The sequence below is a fragment of the Oratosquilla oratoria genome, chromosome 15 (assembly GCF_046742065.1).
Source record: "Oratosquilla oratoria isolate Oo_2021 chromosome 15, ASM4674206v1, whole genome shotgun sequence".
Lineage (NCBI taxonomy): Eukaryota > Metazoa > Arthropoda > Malacostraca > Stomatopoda > Squillidae > Oratosquilla > Oratosquilla oratoria.
Window position 1 is genome coordinate 45,263,859 of NC_134791.1, and position 22,060 is coordinate 45,285,918.

The 22,060-nt window shown below is 39.1% G+C and overlaps 1 protein-coding gene across 3 annotated transcripts in view; it reads right to left on the reverse strand.

Moving 5' to 3' along the window:
- The window catches only part of l(2)k09848 (WD repeat domain 74 lethal (2) k09848), a 90,075-nt gene that overhangs the window by 4,381 nt on the left and 63,634 nt on the right, over positions 1 to 22,060 (reverse strand). For all 3 annotated transcript variants that reach the window (XM_076198857.1, XM_076198858.1, XM_076198859.1), the window contains 2 exons: positions 20,010 to 20,111; positions 6,541 to 6,641 (listed from right to left, as the gene is read on the reverse strand). In XM_076198857.1, coding sequence (XP_076054972.1) covers positions 6,541 to 6,641; positions 20,010 to 20,111 — 203 coding nt within the window. The remainder of the gene's footprint in view (positions 1 to 6,540; positions 6,642 to 20,009; positions 20,112 to 22,060) is intronic.

The following is a 22,060-nucleotide window of genomic DNA, read 5'->3' on the forward strand; positions in this document are numbered from 1 at the left end:
AGGAAATAGATGAGCTGAAAATGGAACTAAATAGGATAAAGGGAGAAAATAAAAGATTGAAAAATGAAGATACGAATAGGAATGAGGCATTAAAGAAGAGATGAAGAATCAAATACACGCAATGACTGAGAAAGTGGAAGAAAAGATGAAAGAAAATAACTTCCATGAAATAAACAGTGGCAAGTAGAACAGGAAAGTAAAAAAATTATCTTTTAAAGAAATAGTGGAGCAGCAGGTCAAGGAGAATGCTAAAGAAATGGTAATCCAAGTGATAAAAGAGAAAAGTAATTTGGTTAGGGATACAGTGGACAAAAAAAGATGCATTGTAATCTATGGTATTAAAGAAAAGCATGATGTTTCTAGATATCAGAGAAACAAAGAGGAAAAAAGAGATCACTAAGGAGATTCAAGAGGGACAAAGTTTAGATAAAGAAGTTGAATAAATATATATAATAGGCAGATACTTAAAAGCCTTTACTTTCTTTTTTTTAGGAATGTCCCCTTTTTAGGGCTACAGGTAGGACTCCTAATCCCATCCCCCGTCCCTTTTTTGTCGCCTTTTACGACTCAAGTGGAAATACTTGGTGGCAGTATTCTTTTCCCCCACCACAGGGTAGGTAGGCAAAAAAAGGAAATGAATATTCAGAGAAATGGTACAGGACAGTAACAAGGGGTTGGGGGACAGCAGAACGGAGGGGCAGTCGTAATATTAAAGTATATGGGAAATGAAATGGGTGGGAGTTATTTCTAAGCCCTTTTTCTTTTTGGCTACCCCCCATATAAGGGGAAAAAGCCTTTGGTGTATGTATGTAGATACTTAAAAGAAAAACAATATAGGCCACTAAAAGTAAAACTTAGGTCACAAATGATTGCAGAGGAAGTACTATCTAGAACAGCAAAACTAGCAAGCAGTGAACAACATGAAAATGTATGGATAAAAAAAAAAGAAATGAGCAATGAAGAAAAAGCAAAGGAACTTAGAAATGAAGCAAATGAAAAAAGAAGGGACTGAAAAGAATGATTTTTTTTTTTTGGAAAGTGGTGGACCTGAGGCTGAGAAAATGGTATATCAGGAAAAAGGAACAAAGCAAATAGAAAAAGACAAGAAAGAAAAACATTAAAATGAGCCTATACCAGCATAGATGAAATTATTTCAGGACTGGACAAACTAAATGACTATCTGGCATTAGATAAAACAAGGCATAATGGGAATAGTAAAAATTTAATGAAAAAGTAATCTACTACCAAATACTGTGGGACAAGATTTATACAATTGTTGGACGAAGAATAGAAAGGAAAAACAGGGAGGGGGAGTATTATTTTTGACTAGGAAAGACTTAAATGTAACAAATATAACAGAAGAAAAAAACAATGTTTAATCAATTATGATAAAAGTTGAAAGTAATCATATGAAAAGTAGAAAATTTGTAGTAGTGTATGTGCCCCCCTAAACACAGTCCAGGACAGAAAACAATCATTCTAAACTGTTGGAAGATAGTATGAACTGACTGATATACTGAGGGAAAGAGGAAATGTAATCATGGGTGGTTTTAATTCAAAAGAAATATGTTGGGAAGAAATGATAGTAAAGGGTGGAGACATCTGGGGCAACATGCTGCTTGATATGACCATTGAATACACAATGACTCAGTGGATAAAGGAAAATACCAGATAAAGAAACAATGAGGAACCAGTGAGACTGGATTTAATACTTATGTCAGAACTTGAAAATGTGGACAGAATAAATTACAAAACACCAATAGGAAAGAGTGACCTTGTATTAATAGAATTCAAACTAAAAGAGCAAATAGACCTAAGAAGAAATGAGAAACATAGAATAGGAAGACCAATGTACAAATGAATTTTGAGAAACTTGAAAAATTCTTTTGTAACATAAACTGGGAAAAACTCCTAAAAGAAGAAAGAAGGATGGAAGAGAAATGGAATATACTAAAAGAAATTTATAATGAGGGAGTGAACAAATATGTACCACAACAAAAGCAAGAAAGAGTAAACATAGAGAACTGGTACAACAAAAAATGTAGTGAAGCTAAGAATATAAGAGACAAAGCATGGAGAAAAAAAAAAAAAAAAAAAAAAAAAAAAAAAATGTGGCAAACATACATCAAACTAAGAAATGATTATGTAAAAATATGCAGAAATGAGAAAATATAAAACAGAAATAATAGAAAAATGTAGGGAACAACCTAAACTATTTTAAAGATATGTGAATTGTAAACTAAAAAACAAACAAGAAATAGAAAAGCTGCACCAGGGAAATCATGAATATACAGAAATTATGAGCAATCATTTCAAATCGGTATTCACAACTGAGAACTCACCACTGTGAGGGAATAGAGACAGAAATCCCCCAATGAAGGAAATAACTGTAACACAGAAGGAAATCAGTTACCAAAAAAAAAAAAAAAAAACTTGATGTCAGAAAATCTTATGGTCCGGATGGAAGAGCAAATTGGATACTGAAAGAATACGTACAGGAGTTAACGGATAAAATATACAATATAATCAAATGCTCACTCAAAGATGGAAAGGTACCACAAGACTGGAAAAATGCAAATATTGTACCAATATATAAAGGAGGAAACAAGGAAAATCCAACTACAGACTGGTCTCCCTAACAAGCACAGTAGCAAAAATATGTGAAAAAATGATCAAAAGTAGAAGAAAAAGTAGAAGAAAAAACTACACTGAATCCAAATAAATTTGGATTTAGACAAGGAAGATCATGTACAACAGGCCTGACCTGCTTCTATTTGAGACTAATAGAAATAATACAAGAGAGGGATGGATGGGCAGACTCTGCCTATCTAGACCTACAAAAAGTATTTGATAAGGTACCACACAAGTATGGAAGGCAGATGTGGAGGGAGTGAACATGAGGGAATGTCCTAGGATGAGATGGATGGATGGGGTGAAGGGGGCTTTGGGGAAGAGGGGAATGGCTGTTGAGGAAGGACGGGAGAGGACAGAAGACAGGGGTGAATGGAGAATGGTTGTATATGGAAGATGTTGTGATGCATGAGGTGGAATGGACGGGGGGATGGGGGGTGAGGTAGTGTGTGTGGGCAAAATTTTGACGCAGCCCGAAGGGTTTTCTCCCCGTCCTCTCCTTTATATGGGGGGACGGAGAGGGGGGGTCGCCGATTTAATGAAGCGACCTTGCTGTGGATGTGCTGTGTCTTGCGACACTGCTTCTGACCCAGGGCAGTGGACAGGGTGCAGGGATGACCCGTCATCTAGGAGGTGCTGAGATGGGAGGGAGGGTGGAGGGGTGTGGAGTGTTTTCTGGGATGGAATGGGTGGGAATGATTTTATGCCTTTTCCTTTTTGGCTACCTCCCTAGTAAGGGGGAAAAAGCCTTGGTATATGTATACCACACAAGAAATTAATAAGAAAAATATAATCATTAGGTGGCATCGCAGGTAAATTATTGGAAAGGATGGAGGACTTCCTGACTGTGAGAAAAATGAGAATAGTAATTAGAGACAAATACTCGAAATGGGAAGAAATGATAAGTGGTGTCCTGCATGGGTCGGTGCTGGCTCCAATCATGTTTGTCATATATATAAATGACATGGATGAAGGAGTGGAGTGCTATATGAATTTCTTCGCAGATGACGCAAAAATACTAAAAAAAAGTAAGAACTGAGGAGGATTGTGAATCATTACAATCAAACCTGGACAAAATCTGGAAATGGACTCAAAAGTGGAAGTGAACTTCAATATCAAGAAATGTAGTATAATGGAGTTTGGAAAAAGTGCATACATATGCCAAGGCTTTTTCCCCCTTACAAGGGAGGTAGCCAAAAAGAAAAAGGCATAAAACCATTCCCACCCATTCCATTCCTAAATACACTCCACCCTCCCTCAAATCTTAGCACCTCCTGGATGATGGGTCATCCCTGCACCTTGTCCACTGCCCTGGGTCAGAGGGAGTGTCACAAGACACAGCACATCCACAGCAAGGCCGCTTCATTAAATTGGCGACCACCAAGGCATTCTTTTTTACCTTTTCCATACTCCATTATACTACATTTCTTAATATTGAAGTTCACTTCCCACTTTTGGCTCCATTCCCAGACTTTGTCCAGGTCTCTACGTAGTTATTCAGTCTTTTTCTGTACTTATTTTCTTTAGTAGTTTTGCGTCATCTGCAAAAAGTTCATGTAATATTCTACACCTTCATCCATGTCATTTATATATAGCAAACATTATCAGAGCCTATACTGAACCCTGAGCACCACACTCATTTTTCTCCCATGCAAGAAATCTTCCATCCATTTCAGTAATTTTCCTTGTATACCTCCTGTTTTCTTAATAATTTTTTATATGATACTTTATCAAATACCTTTTTTAAATCCAGGAAGGCACAGTCTGCCCATCCATCCCTTTCTTGCATTATATCTATTAACCTTGAATAAAAACAAATCAAGTTTGTGGCACATGATCATCCCTGTCTAAAACTGAACTGTTTTTGAAAATGGAGAAAAGTGGGAGGTGAGCCAGCTGTTGTTTGCAGATGACACTGCGCTTGTGGCAGGATCGGAGGAGGGATTGAGGAAGTTGGTGACAGAGTTTGGGAGAGTATGTGATAGAAGAAAGCTTAAGATAAATGTGGGTAAAAGTAAGGTGATGAGATGTACAAGGGGTGAAAGTGGCAGTAGCCTGGAAGTGAGCATTAAGGGAGAGCAACTGGAGGAAGTGGATAGTTTTAAATACTTGGGTGCAAATGTGGCAGGAAAAGGTGGAGGTAGAATGTAGATTGAGAGAAGCGAGTATATGCCTTGGTGGATTAAAAAGTGTAATGAGGAATAGACATTTGGGAATGGATACTAAGAGGAGACTGTATGAAGGAGTGATTGTGCCAACAGCACTGTATGGGGCAGAAACATAGAACATAAGAGAGGAAGAGAGAAGGTGTTTGAATGTGTTTGAAATGAGGTGTCTGAGAAGTATGATGGGGGTTACTAGGCTAGATAGAGTGAGAAATGAGGAGGTGAGGAGAACGGGGGTGGAAAGGGAGTTAGGAGATAGGGTTGATGAAAGAGTATTAGGATGGTTTGGACACATGGAAAGAATGAGTGAAGAAAGACTAGTAAAAGAGGTATGGAAGGCAGATGTGGAGGGAGTGAACATGAGGGGATGTCCTAGGATGAGGTGGATGGATGGGGTGAAGGGGGCTTTGGGGAAGAGGGGAATGTCTGTTGAGAAAGGACGTGAGAGGACAGAAGACAGGGGTGAATGGAGAATGGTTGTATATGGATGATGTTGTGATGCATGAGGTGGGGGGTGAGGTAGTATGTGTGAGCAAAATTTGACACAGCCCGAAGTGATTTCTCCCCGTCTTCTCCTTTTATGCATGGGGGGACGGAGAGGGGGGGGTTGCCGATTAAATGAAGCGGCCTTGCTGTGGATGTGCTGTGTCTTGCGACACTGCTTCTGACCCAGGGCAGTGGACAAGGTGCAGGGATGACCCGTCATCCAGGAGGTACTAAGATAAGAGGGAGGGTGGAGGGGTGTGGAGTGTATTCAGGGATGGAATGGGTGGGAATGATTTTATGCCTTTTCCTTTTTGGCTACCACCCTTGTAAGGGGGGAAAAAGCCTTGGTATATGTATGTATGTATATTGTTTTCTTCCTTATGTTTTGTCCACCTACTTTTGATGAATTCACATATTTCAGCTATTGTACTTGTAAGGGAGACTGGTCTATAGTTTGTTGGGTCTTCCTTGTCTCCCCCTATATATATTGGCACAATATTGGCATTTTTCCAGTCCTGCGGTACTTTTCCTTGAGTGATCAATATAATATTTAATATATTTTGTCTGTTCATCTAAAATTTCTTTCAGCATCCAGTTTACAATTCCATCCGGGCTGTGCGATTTTCTGATATCAAGGTTCATTATTTGGTCCCTTATTTCTTTCTGTGTCACAATTATTTCTTTCATCGGGGGGATCTTTCTCCCTTTCCTTCATCCCAATACTGTGTATTTTCATTTGTGAATACAGATTTGAAATGTTTGTTCATATATTCAGCCATTTCTGTATCTTTTACATATTCCTTTGATGCAGTTTCACTATATCCTGTTTATCTTTTAATTTACCATTTACATATCTGTAGAATAATTTAGGTTGACCCTTACATTTGTCAATTATATCTTTTTCATGGTTTCTTTTTTCTTCCCTATATATTTTTCATTTGTAGATTGGCAAAGAACAAGAGGAAGGCTTTTGTAGGTTATAAGTGAATGAAGTACTGATATTCATGTGGCAAAAGAAAGGAAGAATGTAGGCTACAGGAGGCAGGTTAAAAGAGCTTATTGGTATAGTTGGCCAAAGGTGCCATGAGACTGTAGGTTTAACAAATGAGTTATTGTCACCAAAAATGCATGAATTTTTATACATTCAAAAACATTACCTGTGTATAGTGTGACCCCCTATTTTTTAAGGAAAAAAATTCATCATAAAATCTCACACTATACATGAATATACAGGATGATCACTAAGTATCATACATACTGTTCAATGTGAGGAGCTGTGCTAATGGTAGTAAAAGGTGAATCCTCCCACTCTACACTGATCACTGGTCTCCTCTGACAGGCTGGATCGTACAAGCGGACCTACAAGAAATTGAACATAATCAAATAAATGTACATACATATACCAAGGCTTTTTCCTCCTTAAGGGAGGTAGCCAAAAAGAAAAAGCCATAAAATCATTCCCACCCATTCCATCCCTAAATACACTCCACTCCCCTCCACCCTCCCTCTTATTTTAGTACCTCCTGGATGACGGGTCATTCCTACACCTTGTCCACTACCCTGGGTCAGAGGCAGTGTCGCAAGGCACAGCACATCCACAGCAAGCCCATTTCATTAAATTGGTGACCCCCCCTCTCCGTCCCCCCATGCAGAAAAGGAGAAGACGGGGAGAAATCCCTTCGGGCTGCGTCAAATTTTGCTCACACATACTACCTCACCCCCCCATCCCCCCACCCATTCCACCTCATGCATCACAACATCATCCATATACAACCATTCTCCATTCACCCGTCTTCTGTCCTCTCCCGTCCTTCCTCAACAGACATTCCCCTCTTCTCCAAAGCCCCCTTCACCCCATCCATCCATCTCATCCTAGGACGTCCCCTCATGTTCACTCCCTCCACATCTGCCTTCCATACCTCTTTTACTAGTCTTTCTTCACTCATTCTTTCCATGTGTCCAAACCATCCTAATACTCTTTCATCAACCCTATCTCCCAACTCCCTTACCACCCCTGTTCTCCTCCTCACCTCCTCATTTCTTACTCTATCTAGCCTAGTAACCCCCATCATACTTCTCAGACACCTCATCTCAATCACATTCAAACTCCTTCTCTCTTCCTCTCTTATGTTCCATGTTTCTGCCCCATACAGTGCTGTTGGCACAATCACTCCTTCATACAGTCTCCTCTTAGCATCCATTCCCAAATATCTATTCCTTGCATTACACTTTTTAATCCACCAAGGCATCTACTCGCTTCTCTCAATCTACATTCTACCTCCACCTCCACTCCACCTTTTCCTGCCACATTTACACCCAAGTATCTAAAACTATCCACTTCCTCCAGTTACTCTCCCTTAATGCTCCCTTCCAGTCTGCTGGCACTTTTACCCCTCGTACATCTCATCACCTTACTTTTACCCACATTTATCTTTAGCTTTCTTCTTTCACACACTCTCCCAAACTCTGTCACCAACTTCTTCAATCCCTCTTCCGATCCTGCCACAAGCGCAGTGTCATCCACAAACAACTGGCTCACCTCCCACTTTTCTCCATTTTCTTTAACCATCTCCAATCCCTGACCCACCACCCTTGCATTTACCTCTCGCACCACCCCATCCATGTACAAGCTGAACAGCCAGGGTGACATAATGCATCCTTGACGAAGTCCCACCTTTATCTTGAACCACTCACTCTCTCCATTTCTAATCCTGACACATGCTCTGCTACTCTCGTAAAAACTCTTGACAGCTCCTAGAAGCTTTCCTCCTATCCTGTATATCCGCAAAACCTCCCACGGTGCCATCCTGTTTACCCTGTCGTAAGCCTTTTCCAGATCCATAAAAGCCAAAAAAACATCTTTCACCTTTCCTATAGCTTTCTCACATATCTGTCTTACCACAAAAATCTGATCTACACAACCTTTACCTGTCCTAAATCCACACTGTTCCTCACCAATTACTCCCTCTGTTCCTCTCCTAATCCTCTCAATCAAGATCCTCCCATAAGCCTTCCCAACTACACTCAACAAGCTAATCCCTCTGAAACTACTACACTCACACTTGTCCCCTTTTCCCTTGTAAAGAGGAACTATACAGGCACTCCTTCAGTCCTCCAGCACTCTACCCTCTCTCCAGCAAACATTAAGTAACCTCACCAGCCAGTCCACCATCACTGTACCTCCTTTTTTTTTAGACATTCTGCATGGCATCCATCCAGACCAGGTGCCTTACCTGCTTTCATCATCTTAACAGCTGCCTTCACTTCATCCTTCCTTATTTCTCCTCCATTTTCCTCACTCATCACGGTCATTTTCTTAGCATTTCCCACTGCAACTATCTGTCCCTCCCTATCCTCCTTCACATTTAGCAACTCCCTAAAATATTCTGCCCATCTTTCCCTTACTGCCTTCTCTTCCTTTATCATCTCTCCATCTGCACCTTTTACCTTTTCTTTTCTACTTGATTCGCCTCCTCTTCCTCTCTTAATTTCTTTCCAAAACATCTTTTTATTGCTTTCAAAATTTTCTGTTATACTCTTACCCCATTTCACATCTGCTCTCCTCTTTGCCTCCTTTACTATGCGCTTTACTTCTCTTTTCTTTTCTTTGTACCTCTCATATGACTCCTTCATCCTATTTTGCAACCAATCTGTGAAAGCTCGCTTCTCTTCTACAACCTTGTTTCCTCATCCCACCCTTCCTTCTATTTCCTCCTGTCCTTCTTGTTCCACACACCATCTTTGCACACTTTGTGACTACCTCCTTGAACCATCCCCATTCCTCCTCCACTCCTAGTTCTACTCTATCCTGCACTCCCTCCCACTCCTCTCTCAGCTTCTTGTATTCCTTCTCCTTTTCCTTTTCATTTAAAGAATTCACTCTAAGCACCTCCCTATCCTTTGTCCTTTTCCTCTTTCTCCATCTATTCTCCACTCTCAACTTACCTTCCACCAAAAAATTATCTGATATTCCCCCACCCTCTCCCCTTAGCACATATACATCCTTAACTCTTCCTATTATACTCCTATCTACCACTACATAGTCCATTAACACTCTATCTACCACCCTTCCATCCACCACCCTCTCCCATGTGTACTTATGCTTGACTTTCTTCCGAAACACTGTATTTGCTATCATCAACTCTCTTTCTAGACATATCTCCACCATCAACTTTCCACTACGATTCTTTCCTGGAACTCCACATTTCCCAACCACTCCTTCAATTAGTTCATTTCCTACCCTAGCATTAAGGTCTCCCAGTACTATTACATTGGCATTTCTCCCTAATCCCTCTATGCATTCATTTGAATCTATCCAAAAAGCCTCCCTTTCTTCTACACTCTTCCCACTACCAGGCCCATATGCACTTACAAAGACCCACATCTCCTTTCCCAGTTTCACCTTCATCCACATTATCCTTGAGGAAACCTCCTTCCACTCCACTACACTTTTACCTATCTCTTCACTTACTAGTATAGCCACCCCTTCTCTCCCTCGCCCTCTCTTCACTCCTGATAACCTCCCACTTACACTCCCAAACTTACACTCGCCCTTCCCTCTCAACTTATTTTTACTAAAAGCCAACACATCCATCTTTCTTCTCACAAACATACTACCTATCTCTTCCCTTTTACTCTAATCTGTACCACATCCATGCACATTAAAAGACCCAAACCTTAGGGTGCTGGTTGGAAAACTCCTAGACCCTCTTATGCCTTTACTTTTTTTAGGGATGTCCCCTGTGGGACTACAGGGAGAAGGATGCCTGGTCCCAATCCCCGTCCCCTTTTTCTCGCCTCTTACAATCCAAGTGGAGATACTTGGTGGCAGTATTCTTTTGCCCCTACCACAGGGTAGTCTAAAGTTTTGTTGTGTTAACCCACTCTGATCTGGTGGTAGGAAACTCCTTAGCAAAATATAATGATACTACACTGCTAGTTTGATTACACTATACAGGTACACCTCACCTTAATTCGTTAATTGGTTCCAAGAGACACGACATAAGTTGAAAAACGATGTAAGTTGAATTTGCTTACATGTAGGCTAGGTAGGCCTGGTGTAGCCTAGGCTAAACAGCTAATAGCCATTCCCCAGTACTGTATTTTACTTATGAATGCTTTTTTGATAAGATAAAGTTAATAAAAACCTATTCTAAGTTTCCAAACAAAACATGTATACTATTATTTTGTAATTAAGTTAAAAAAAAAAAAAAAGTACCTGTACTTTAACTTTACCAATATGTACAATTTGGTGATGTTTACATTGCTAAATGCTATTTCGTGGTGCTGTACTTTATGAATGCATTGTCAATCACATACGGTAAAACAAAACAAAAAAACAAATGAATACAAACTATTCTAAGCTTACAATCATTTTGTAATAAGTGAGAAATAAAATAAAGAAATTTACCAATGCAGTACATACAATATGTTGATATTTACAATGTAGATGTTTTATCATCATTTAATCCTCCAGCGAAATAGCATGACTCTTAGCAATTTCACTAGGACTTTTCTTAGGAGGCATGGGGGGCAAATATTACAGTTATAAGTTAATATTAATGAGAAAATCTACAAAACTTCAGTAAACAGATCATAATCCAAAACAATTGCGGGATTAGAGACACCACCTAATGGTAGATACAGTATTGGAACTACTGTTGCCCCGATAAATAAGAAAATCAGCTGATTTCATATTCTAGTGAACTAGGCCATACTACTTTATGCAGTATTTTAGCAGTTACTGAATCTTATTATTGTTTTACATGCTTTTATTCTTATCAATTGTAACATGAATTTATGTGCTTGAAATGATTTTTGGTGTTTATGCAATTCCATTATTATTGGCTGACTAACGTAATGTCAAGTAAAACAACAACTTGAATTTTATTTTTGAAAACTGATGTATCTTCCAAAATTATGTAAGTTGAAACGACGTAAGCCGAGGTGTGCCTAAAGTATAAAATCACTTATGTATCTCACATGAGCTTAAGGAATTATCATAGGTTTACATGACACCACATATTTACAAAGGATTACAAAGGCGGAGCATGCCGACAGGAGACCTTTTGATCCATATCTAGGTCGGATGCAAAAAACAAAAAAAAACAAAAAAAAAACATATACATATATATATACACACATATACACATACATACACATATACATATCATATTAATAATAAATTAAAACTATAATAACGTAAAAATAACAAATAAAATTAATAAATAAATGCATAGGTATAGTTGAATAACAAACAAACAGATAGTAAATGATTATAAATTGACGTATAACTAATAATAAATGAAAATCAGACAGACAAATTATAACAAAACAAATAATATAACATAAATTATAATCATTACAGCATCTTACTTAGGTATTTATCTAAATGATTCTTAAAGCTTTGAACTGAATTACATTGCACTACCTGTGCAGAAAGTTTATTCCATTCATTAACTACACGGTTGGCAAAGTTGTTTCTACCTACTTCCAAATTGAATCTATTTCCGGACAGTTTGAGACCATTGTTTCTTGTCTGATTCTCATTCAATGTGAAAATTTGGTCACTTTTGATGTTGTCAATTCCCTTTAAAATCTTAGACCTGTATCAAGTCACCTCTGAGTCTACGCTTTTTTAGGGAAAACAGATTCATGTGCTTAAGTCGATTTTCGTATGATTTGTTTTTGATATTTGGAATCAGTTTTGTGGCTCGCCGTTGTACTTTTTCCAGTCTGTCAATGTCTTTAATGAGATTCGGTGACCATACGGAAACAGCATATTCCAAATGTGGATGAACTAACGATTTATATAGCTTGTTAATGAGTGATGGACTTTTGAAATCAAAAGATCGCGCAATCAGTCCCAGAATCTTATTTGCTTTCTCAGAGGCTGAAATACACTGCTTGGATGATTTGAGGTCGTTACTGATAATTACGCCGAGATCTTTTTCACTATCTACTTTTGTTAACGAATTTCCAAATAACTTGTAATTGTACTCACTGTTATTTTTACCTATGTGCATTACTTTGCATTTACTTGTGTTAAATTTCATTAGCCACTTTTCAGACCATTGCTGTAATTGATCTAAATCTTCTTGAATATCTAATTGGTTTGAGTGATCATTTGCCACTCCGCACAGTTTTGTATCATCAGCAAATTTGGAAACAGTAGATTTTAGTCCATGGTCTATATCATTTATATATACTATGAATAGAAGTGGCCCAAGAACGGAACCCTGAGGAACTCCACTTGCAACGCTTTTCCATCCAGAAGTTTTTCCATTTAAAACAACTCTCTGTTTTCGACCTTTCAACCAATTACTAGTCCAACCTAATAGGCTACCACTTATTCCATGCAAAGCTAATTTAGTAAGTAGTCTTTCATGTGGGACGGTATCAAAAGCTTTTGCAAAGTCTAGATATATTAAATCTATATTGTTTCTTTTGTCATAATTCGAGATAACTGTGTTGTAGAATTCGAGTAAGTTAGTCATGCAAGAACGTTTCCGTCTGAAACCATGCTGGCTATCATTTATCAAACGGTTACTTTCTAAATGATATTCGATAGCATCTCTGATGATAGTTTCCATTATTTTTCCTACGATTGAAGTCAAACTTATAGGCCTATAGTTATTTGGTTTCTTTTTGTCACCTTTTTTGAATATGGGAGTAACGTTAGCTAGCTTCCATTCTCTTGGGACATCTCCGGATATGATGGATTTCTTGAAAATAATTTCTAATGGAACAACAATCTCATTTCTAATTTCCTTTAAGATTCTTGGATGCCAACCGTCAGGCCCTGGTGTTTTATTAACTTTGAGTTTGTCTATACACCTTTTAATTTTTTCTTTTGTTATATTTACCGTAGTGAGTAAGTTTACCCCAGACTTTTCACAGGTTTCAGTTTGGAATTCACTTTGAGGTGTTTCGTTTACGAATACCGAGCTAAAATAATTGTTTAAGATATTACACATTCCTTCATTTGAATATTCAAGTTGACCGTCAGCAGATAATAGTGGACCAATGTGATTCCTAACAAACTTTTTATCTCTAATGTAACTATAGAATTCTTTGGGATTCTCTTTGGATTTATCAGCGATGTTCATTTCGTATTGTCGTTTTCTTTTTCTTATAGTCTTTTTTAAATCTCTCTGTATTGATACATAACTTTCATAGTCATTAGATGCACCCGAGCACTTATATTTCTTATAAGCCTGTCTCTTTTTAGCAATACTTTTTTCAGTTTCTTTGTCGAGCCACTTTGGGCGAGCCTGATTTGGTGGACGTCTGTCCTTAAAAGGAATGTAAGTTTGAATCATCTTAGTGAGCGTATTTTGAAATATTTCCCACATCTGATCTACAGGCCTTTCGTTTAATTTTGCCTCCCAATCTGTAAGCTGAAGCTCCTGACGTAGTCCTATGAACTGAGCTTTACTGAAATCGGATATTTTAGAAGCACAAGTATCTATTCTAAAATTGTTTAGGAGTTTGAATCTGACTAAGTTGTGATCGCTATTTGCAACAGATTCACCGACTTCTACATCAGTTACCATGCTTTCGCGGCTTGTGATCAATAAATCGAGTAAGTTTCCATATCTTGTGGGCTCTTTTACATGCTGAATTAAGTAATTGTCACCAAGAAAATCAATCAAGCGACTACCTATATGGCCATGTTCAAGGGTCATCCAATCAATGTCAGTAAAATTGAAATCACCCATTATCAATAAATCCCGGTTGCAGAAACTAGACAGTTCTTGAAATAACAGTTTGTCGTCTGCTAATGATAATGTCTTTGGCCTATATATTACACCTATATTCATTTTTTGTCCATTTATTTGGGTTAACTCAACCCACAAACTATCATATGCATCCTGTTTCACTTTCTCTAAAACGCAAGGTAGGTAGCCAAGTCAGTTTAAATCCATTACTGCGAGTCCTGCCCTGTTGTTTTAATATAATGACCTTGTTTGCATCACCCTTGTTAAAGCCTTTGATCCACTTGAACACTTCTATTAGATCACTCCGCACTCTGCATCTTTCCAGAGAGTGTAAGTTAAGGTGCCTAAGCCTCTCTTCGTAAGGCAAATTTCTGAGTACCATGTATTATTTTGGTCATTCTTCTCTGTACGGATTCTAGTGATTTGATGTCCATTCTGTAGGACGGAGACCAAAACTGTACTGCATAGTCAAGGATGGGTCTAACTATCACTAGATAGAGTTTAAGAGAGGGTACAATACCGGACAACTGGAGGAGTGCCTGTATAGTTCCATTTTACAAGGGAAAAGGAGACAAGTGTGAGTGTAGTAGTTTCAGAGGGATCTGTTTGTTAAATGTAGTTGGGAAGGCTTATGCGAGGGTCTTGATTAGGAGAGGAACAGAGGGAGTAATGGGACCTTTCGCAGTCAGGTTTGTAGATTCCTATTGGCGCTAGAATTTTCAATTGTCTCGGATTTCACGAGGCAAAGGGGTGACTTACCTAATTTGGAAACTGATACTTAAAAAAAAAACGACAAATTGCTGCATAAGTGTATTCAAAATTAAAAACATGACTCTTAATGTTATAATTTTTACTTACTGGTGTGTGATAAGGCTTTGTTAATTTAATTATAAGATAAGACTAGAAAAATTTACTGAAGAAAGTATGAGCAGTAAAAACAAGATGATGTTGATTTCAGTTTGTGCATTTTATCTGAGAGTGTTGAAAAATAATGGATATCACTGTCACGTCCTGTATATGAAGATAATCAGTGACATAAAATATAAAAACAGTGGTGGCGAACATACGAGGTGAGTGACGTTTGTGTTAACAATAGCCTCTTAGATCTGCTGGGAGCTATTTTCAAACAAATATGATTAATTTTATGTGTGCCGTGGCAGACTGCACGTCAGATTCAAGAAAAAGTAAGAGAAAGACAAACCGTAATTGTACCGGAAACATTAAGTCTTCGATGCAAAATTATATTTTCTATACATTACGGATTTGCCTATTGTTTGGTGCATTCAAATGAAAGTATATATCAGTATACGTCCATTGAAGTCAGTAGAAAATGACAAATTGCTCGGCTTGATACAATTATAGGCTGTTTTACGAATATCTCTAATTATAGAGGCTCAAACAACGCTATATGCTGTTTGCAATCATGAAATTAGTTGACTTAAATTTCAGACACAATAATGTACAATGATACACCTCTGTAAGCTTATAAAACTTGCCCAAAAAAGTATTTATTTTCCGGCAAGAATTACAAAATCTGGCGGTGTCTGGTATCAAATCGCTCACTGCGAAAGATCCCATTGGTGAGGAACAGTGTGGGTTTATAACAGGTAGGGGTTACATAGGTCAGATTTTTGTGGTTACAGTCATCCCCAAATATCTTTTTCTCAGAACACTTCATTCTGCTTAATCATCTACTTGCTTCTTTTATTCCACATCCACTCCTCCATTGACAGTTAAATACAACCCCAGAGACTTAAAGTTCTCCACATCTTAAGGAAATTGGGAATGTATTATAATTATTTCATAGACTCAAATTATAGAATAATCATATATATTTTGGAAGGAAATTAAAAGAGAAAGAGGAGGCGAATCAATTAGAGAAGAAAAGGTAAAAGATGCAGATGTAGAGATGATAATGGAAGAGAAGGCAGTGAGAGGAAGGTGAGCAGAGTATTTTAGGGAATTGCCATATGTGAAGGAGGATAGGGAGTTAAAGGTAGTTGCAGTGGGAAGTGCTAAGAAAATGAGAGTGAGGAGTGAGGAAAATGGAGGAGAAATAGGGAAAGATGAAGTGAAAGCAGCTGTTAAGATGATGAGAGCAGGTAAGGCACCTGGTCTGGATGGATGCCATGCAGAATGTCTGAAGAAAGGAGGTACAGAACATAAGAATAAAGGAGACTGCAAGAGACCATAAGGCCTACACTAGGCAGCTCCATATCCATCACCACCTGTCATCCCCATCCATAAAGTTGTCTAATCATTTTTTAAAACAACTGATAGTTTCAGCGCTCACTACATGGTTACAATGTTTATTCCATTCATCGACCACCCTATTAGTAAACCAATTCTTGCCTATTTCCTTCTTAAATCTAAATTTGTCCAGTTTATACCCATTACTGCGAGTCCTGCCCTGTTGTTTTATCATGATGACCTTGTTTGCTTCACCCTTGTTATAGCCTTTGATCCACTTGAATACTTCTATTAGATCACCCCGCACTCTGCTGGAATGGCTGGTGAGGTTATTTAATGTTTGTTTAAGAGAGGGTAGAGTGCCGGAGGACTGGAGGAGTGCCTGTATAGTTCCACTCTACAAGGGAATGGGGGACAAGTGTGAGTAGTAGTTTCAGAGGGATCAGCTTGTTGAGTGTAGTTGGGAAGGCTTATGAGAGGGTCTTGATTGAGAGGATTATGAGAGGAATAGAGGGAGTAATTGGTGAGGAACAGTGGTTTTAGGAGAGGTAGGGGTTGTGTAGACCAGATTTTTGTGGTAAGACAGATATGTGAGAAAGTTATAGGAAAAGGTAAGGACATTTTTGGGCTTTTATGGATCTGGAAAAGGCTTACGACAGGGTAGACAGGAAGGCACTGTGGGAGGTACTGCAGATATATGGGACAGGAGGAAAGCTGTTAAGAGCAGTCAAGAGTTTTTATGAGAGTAGTAGAGCTTGTGTTAGGATTAGAAATGGAGAGAGTGAATGGTTTGAAGTAAAGATGGGACTTAGGGATGTGTTATGTCGCCCTGGCTGTTCAATCCTTACATGGATGGGGTGGTGCGAGAGGTGACTGCAAGGGTAGTGGGTCAGGGGTTGGAGATAATTAAAGAAAATGGAGAAAAGTGAGAGGTGAGCCAGTTGTTGTTTGCTGACGACGCTGCGCTTATAGCAGTATCAGAGGAAGGATTGAGGAAGTTAGTGACAGAGTTTGAGAAGGTGTGTGAAAGAAGAAAGCTGAAGATAAATGTGGGCAAAAGTAAGGTGATGAGATGTACAAGGGGAGAGAGTGACAGCAGACTGGAAGTGAGCATCAAGGGTGAAAGACTGGAGGAAGTGGATAGTTTTAGATACTTGGGTGCGAATGTGGCAGGAATGGGAGGAGTGGGGATGGAGGTAGAATGTAGATTGAGAGAAGCGAGTAAATGCCTTGGTGGATTGAAAAGTGTAATGAGAAATAGACACCTGGGAATGGATACTAAGAGGAGGTTATATGAAGGAGTGATTGTGCCAACAGCATTGTACGGGACAGAAACAAGGAACATGAGAGAGGAAGAGAGAAGGAGTTTGAATGTGATTTAGATGAAATGTCTGAGAAGTATGATAGGGGTTACTAGGCTGGATAGAGTGAGAAATAAGGAGGTGAGGAGGAGAACAGGAGTGGAAAGGGAACTGGGAGATAGGGTTGATGAAAGAGTATTAGGATGGTTTGGACACATGGAAAGAATGAGTGAAGAAAAATTAGTAAAAGAAGTGTGGAAGGCAGAGGTGGAAGGAGTGAACATGAGGGGGCATCCTAGGATGAGATGGATGGATGGGGTGAAAGGGGCATTACAAAAGAGAGGAATGTCAGTGGAGGAAGGATGGGAAAAGACAGAAGATAGGGGTGCATGGAGAGGGGTTGTGTATAGATGATACAGTGATGCATGAAGGGAAGTGGGTAGGGGATGGCGGGTGAGGAAGTATGTATGAGAAAAAATTTTGATGCAGCCCGAAGGGATTTCTCCCTGTCTTCTCCTTTTCTGCATGGGGGGACAGAGAGGGGGGGTCGCCGAATTTATGAAGCGGCCTTGTTGTGGATGTGCTGCTTCTGACCCAGGGCAGTGGACAGGATACAGGGATGACCCATCATCCAGGAGGTCCCAAGATATGAGGGAGGGAGGAGGGTGGAGGGGAGTGGAATATATAGGAAATGGAATGGGTGGGAGTGGTTTCTATGCCTTTCTCTTTTTGGCTACCCCCCCGTGTAGGGGGAAAAAGCCTTTGGTATATGTATGTATGTAATTTATTTATACAAAGATTGACCATTTCTTTGAATGAAATTAAACAATTTGTATGTAAGGAACTCAGTATACAGAATACAACAATTTCAATTGAACAGTAAGCCCTTCAGATATTTCTTGTAATAGGTGCAGTTTGGTATTCTGATTTATTCTACTCAATAAGAACGATTAAATGAAGCGGCCTTGCTGTGGATGTGCTGTGTCTTGCGACACTGCTTCTGACCCAGGGCGTTGGGCAGGGTGCAGGGATGACCCGTCATCCAGGAGGTGCTCAGATGAGAGGGAGGGTGGAAGGGGTGTGGAGTGTATTTAGGGATGAAATGGGTGGGAGTGTTTTTATGCCTTTCCCTTTTTGGCTACCTCCCTTGGAAGGGGGAAAAAGCCTTGGTATATGTATGTATGTATTATTATTTACTATTTACCTGTTTGTTTATTATCTTAACTATACCTATGCATTTATTTATGTATTTTATTTGTTATTTACATTATTATAGTTTTTATTTATTATTTTATTATTAATATGATTTTTTTTTTTTTTTTTTTTGCATCCGACCTAGATATGGATCAAAAGGTCTCCTGTCGGCATGCTCCGCCTTTGTAAATATAACAAAAGAAAAAATTAAAAGGTGTATAGACAAACTCAAAGTTAATAAAACACCAGGGCCTGACGGTTGGCATCCAAGAATCTTAAAGGAAATGAAAAATGAGATTGTTGTTCCATTAGAAATTATTTTCAAGAAATCCATCATATCCGGAATGTCCCAAGAGAATGGAAGCTAGCTAACGTTACTCCCATATTCAAAAAAGGTGACAAAAAGAAACCAAATAACTATAGGCCTATAAGTTTGACTTCAATCGTAGGAAAAATAATGGAAACTATCATCAGAGATGCTATCGAACATAATTTAGAAAGTAACTGTTTGATAAATGATAGCCAGCATGGTTTCAGACGGAAACGTTCTTGCGTAACTAACTTACTCGAATTCTACAACACAGTTATCTCGAATTATGACAAAAGAAACAATATAGATTTAATATATCTAGACTTTGCAAAAGCTTTTGATACCGTCCCACACGAAAGACTACTTACTAAATTAGCTTTGCATGGAATAAGTGGTAGCCTATTAGGTTGGACAAGTAATTGGTTGAATGGTCGAAATTTTGATGCAGCCCGAAGGGATTTCTCCCCGTCCTCTCCTTATATGCAAGGGGGGATGGAGAGGGGGGGTCGCCGATTAAATGAAGCGGCCTTGCTGTGGATGTGCTGTGTCTTGCGACACTGCTTCTGACCCAGGGCGGTGGGCAGGGTGCAGGGATGACCCGTCATCCAGGAGGTGCTCAGATGAGAGGGAGGGTGGAAGGGGTGTGGAGTGTATTTAGGGATGAAATGGGTGGGAGTGTTTTTATGCCTTTCCCTTTTTGGCTACCTCCCTTGGAAGGGGGAAAAAGCCTTGGTATATGTATGTATTATTATTTACTATTTACCTGTTTGTTTATTATCTTAACTATACCTATGCATTTATTTATGTATTTTATTTGTTATTTACATTATTATAGTTTTTATTTATTATTTTATTATTAATATGATTTTTTTTTTTTTTTTTTTTGCATCCGACCTAGATATGGATCAAAAGGTCTCCTGTCGGCATGCTCCGCCTTTGTAATATTACAACTAAATTGATATTCACATCACAACACTTATATCAAGAACAGTGAGAGGAAGGAAACACATACTTGTTTGTGTCTTGTTGCAACAGCCATTCTTTTTTCATCAGACATAAATGCAATGTCTGACACCCATATGGGTTGTTCCAACTGAAGCATGTCTGGCTTCACCTGTTCAGGGATACAAAGTTTATGATAGGATACAATCTGTTACAATGTTTCATATTATATTTCAACTACAGATGCAAACAACTGTTACCTCAAACTTTAGTTGTTAGGATTAGCAAGTGTATCCTCCAGGTCCATATAAAGATATCTATTTATTTATAAAAAAAAAAAAAAAAATCAAGAAAAGGGGCTCATAATTCAAACATTCATGAATCAAAAAATTCTCTACAAGATTGATTTGATGTTGCATCACACTATGCACATTATAAAATATAAAGTTAAAGCTATAATACTTATTCTCTTTCACCTTGAATGTTGATAACCATAGATAACATGATCAAGCTTGTTCACACAATACGGGGTCACTCGGCTACAGCTATAAAATAAATATAATTGTAACCTGGACACTGATGCTGGCATCCTTGTATACCAACTTATGCCTCTTGACATCAACATCAGCGTCACCATATGCTAAGGGTTAATGGGGTTACAGACTGTCCCAACCATCATGGGCAAAGTCCTGTGTAATTCTGTATCATCTCATTAACAGTCAACCAATTTGAATGCATAAAAAAATGTGAGGAAGAAGTACACAACAAGGTGTAAATTCTGCAAACTACCAACCCTGAAACTATTTGGGTTACAAGTTCATGTTGATAACCCTTTAATTGTGTGATTACATAAGGTAACAGGGGCCCAAGATGGGTACCTGCTTGTGGTGGTCCTGCCAGATAGACAATGCAGCACCCCATTTTCAAAACCTGTTTTTCCCCCCTCACCTCCATCAAGACACTGTTTTTGAACTGGGCCCAATTCTCTTTCCCAACTTCAACTGACAACCTGCAACTACTCCCCTCCTACTACTTTCAGCCACTGATACAGAAAATCCTAATCACATCAAAACAACATAGACATACATACATCATACATATACCAAGGCTTTTTCCCCCTTTCAAGGGAGGTAGCCAAAAAGAAAAAGGCATAAAATCACTCCCACCCATTCCATCCCTAGATACACTCCACTCCCCTCCACCCTCCCTCCCATCTTAGCACCTCCTGGATGACGGGTCATCCCTGCACCTTGTCCACTGCCCTGGGTCATAAGCAGTGTCGCAAGTAACAGCACATCCACAACAAGGCCGCTTCATTAAATCGGCGACCCCCCCTCTCCGTCCCCCCATGCAGAAAAGGAGAGGACGGGGAGAAATCCCTTCGGGCTGCATCAAATTTTGCTCACACATTTTACCTCACCCCCCATCCCCCCGCCCATTCCACCTCATGCATCACAGCATCATCCATATACAACCATTCTCCATTCACCCCTGTCTTCTGTCCTCTCCTGTCCTTCCTCAACAGACATTCCTCTCTTTCCCAAAGCCCCCTTCAACCCATCCATCCATCTCATCCTAGGACGTCCCCTCATGTTCACTCCCTCCACATCTGTCTTCCATACCTCTTTTACTAGTCTTTCTTTACTCATTCTTTCCATGTGTCCAAACCATCCTAATACTCTTTCATCAACCCTATCTCCCAACTCCCTTTCCACCCCTGTTCTCCTCCTCACCTCCTCATTTCTCACTCTATCTAGCCTAGTAACCCCCATCATACTTCTCAGACACCTCATCTCAAACATATTCAAACTCCTTCTCTCTTCCTCTCTTATGTTTATATTTCTGCTCCATACAGTGCTGTTGGCACAATCACTCCTTCATACAGTCTCCTCTTAGCATCCATTCCCATATGTCTATTCCTTATTACACTTTAATCCACCAAGGCATTTACTCGCTTCTCTCAATCTACATTCTACCTCCACCTCCACTCCACCTTTTCCTGCCACATTTGAACCCAAGTATCTAAAACTATCCACTTCCCCCAGTTGCTCTCCCTTAAGGGGGCCATTGCGGTGAATTTCTTTCAAAAAATTGAAATATTCGAGAAAAAAAAAAAATAAT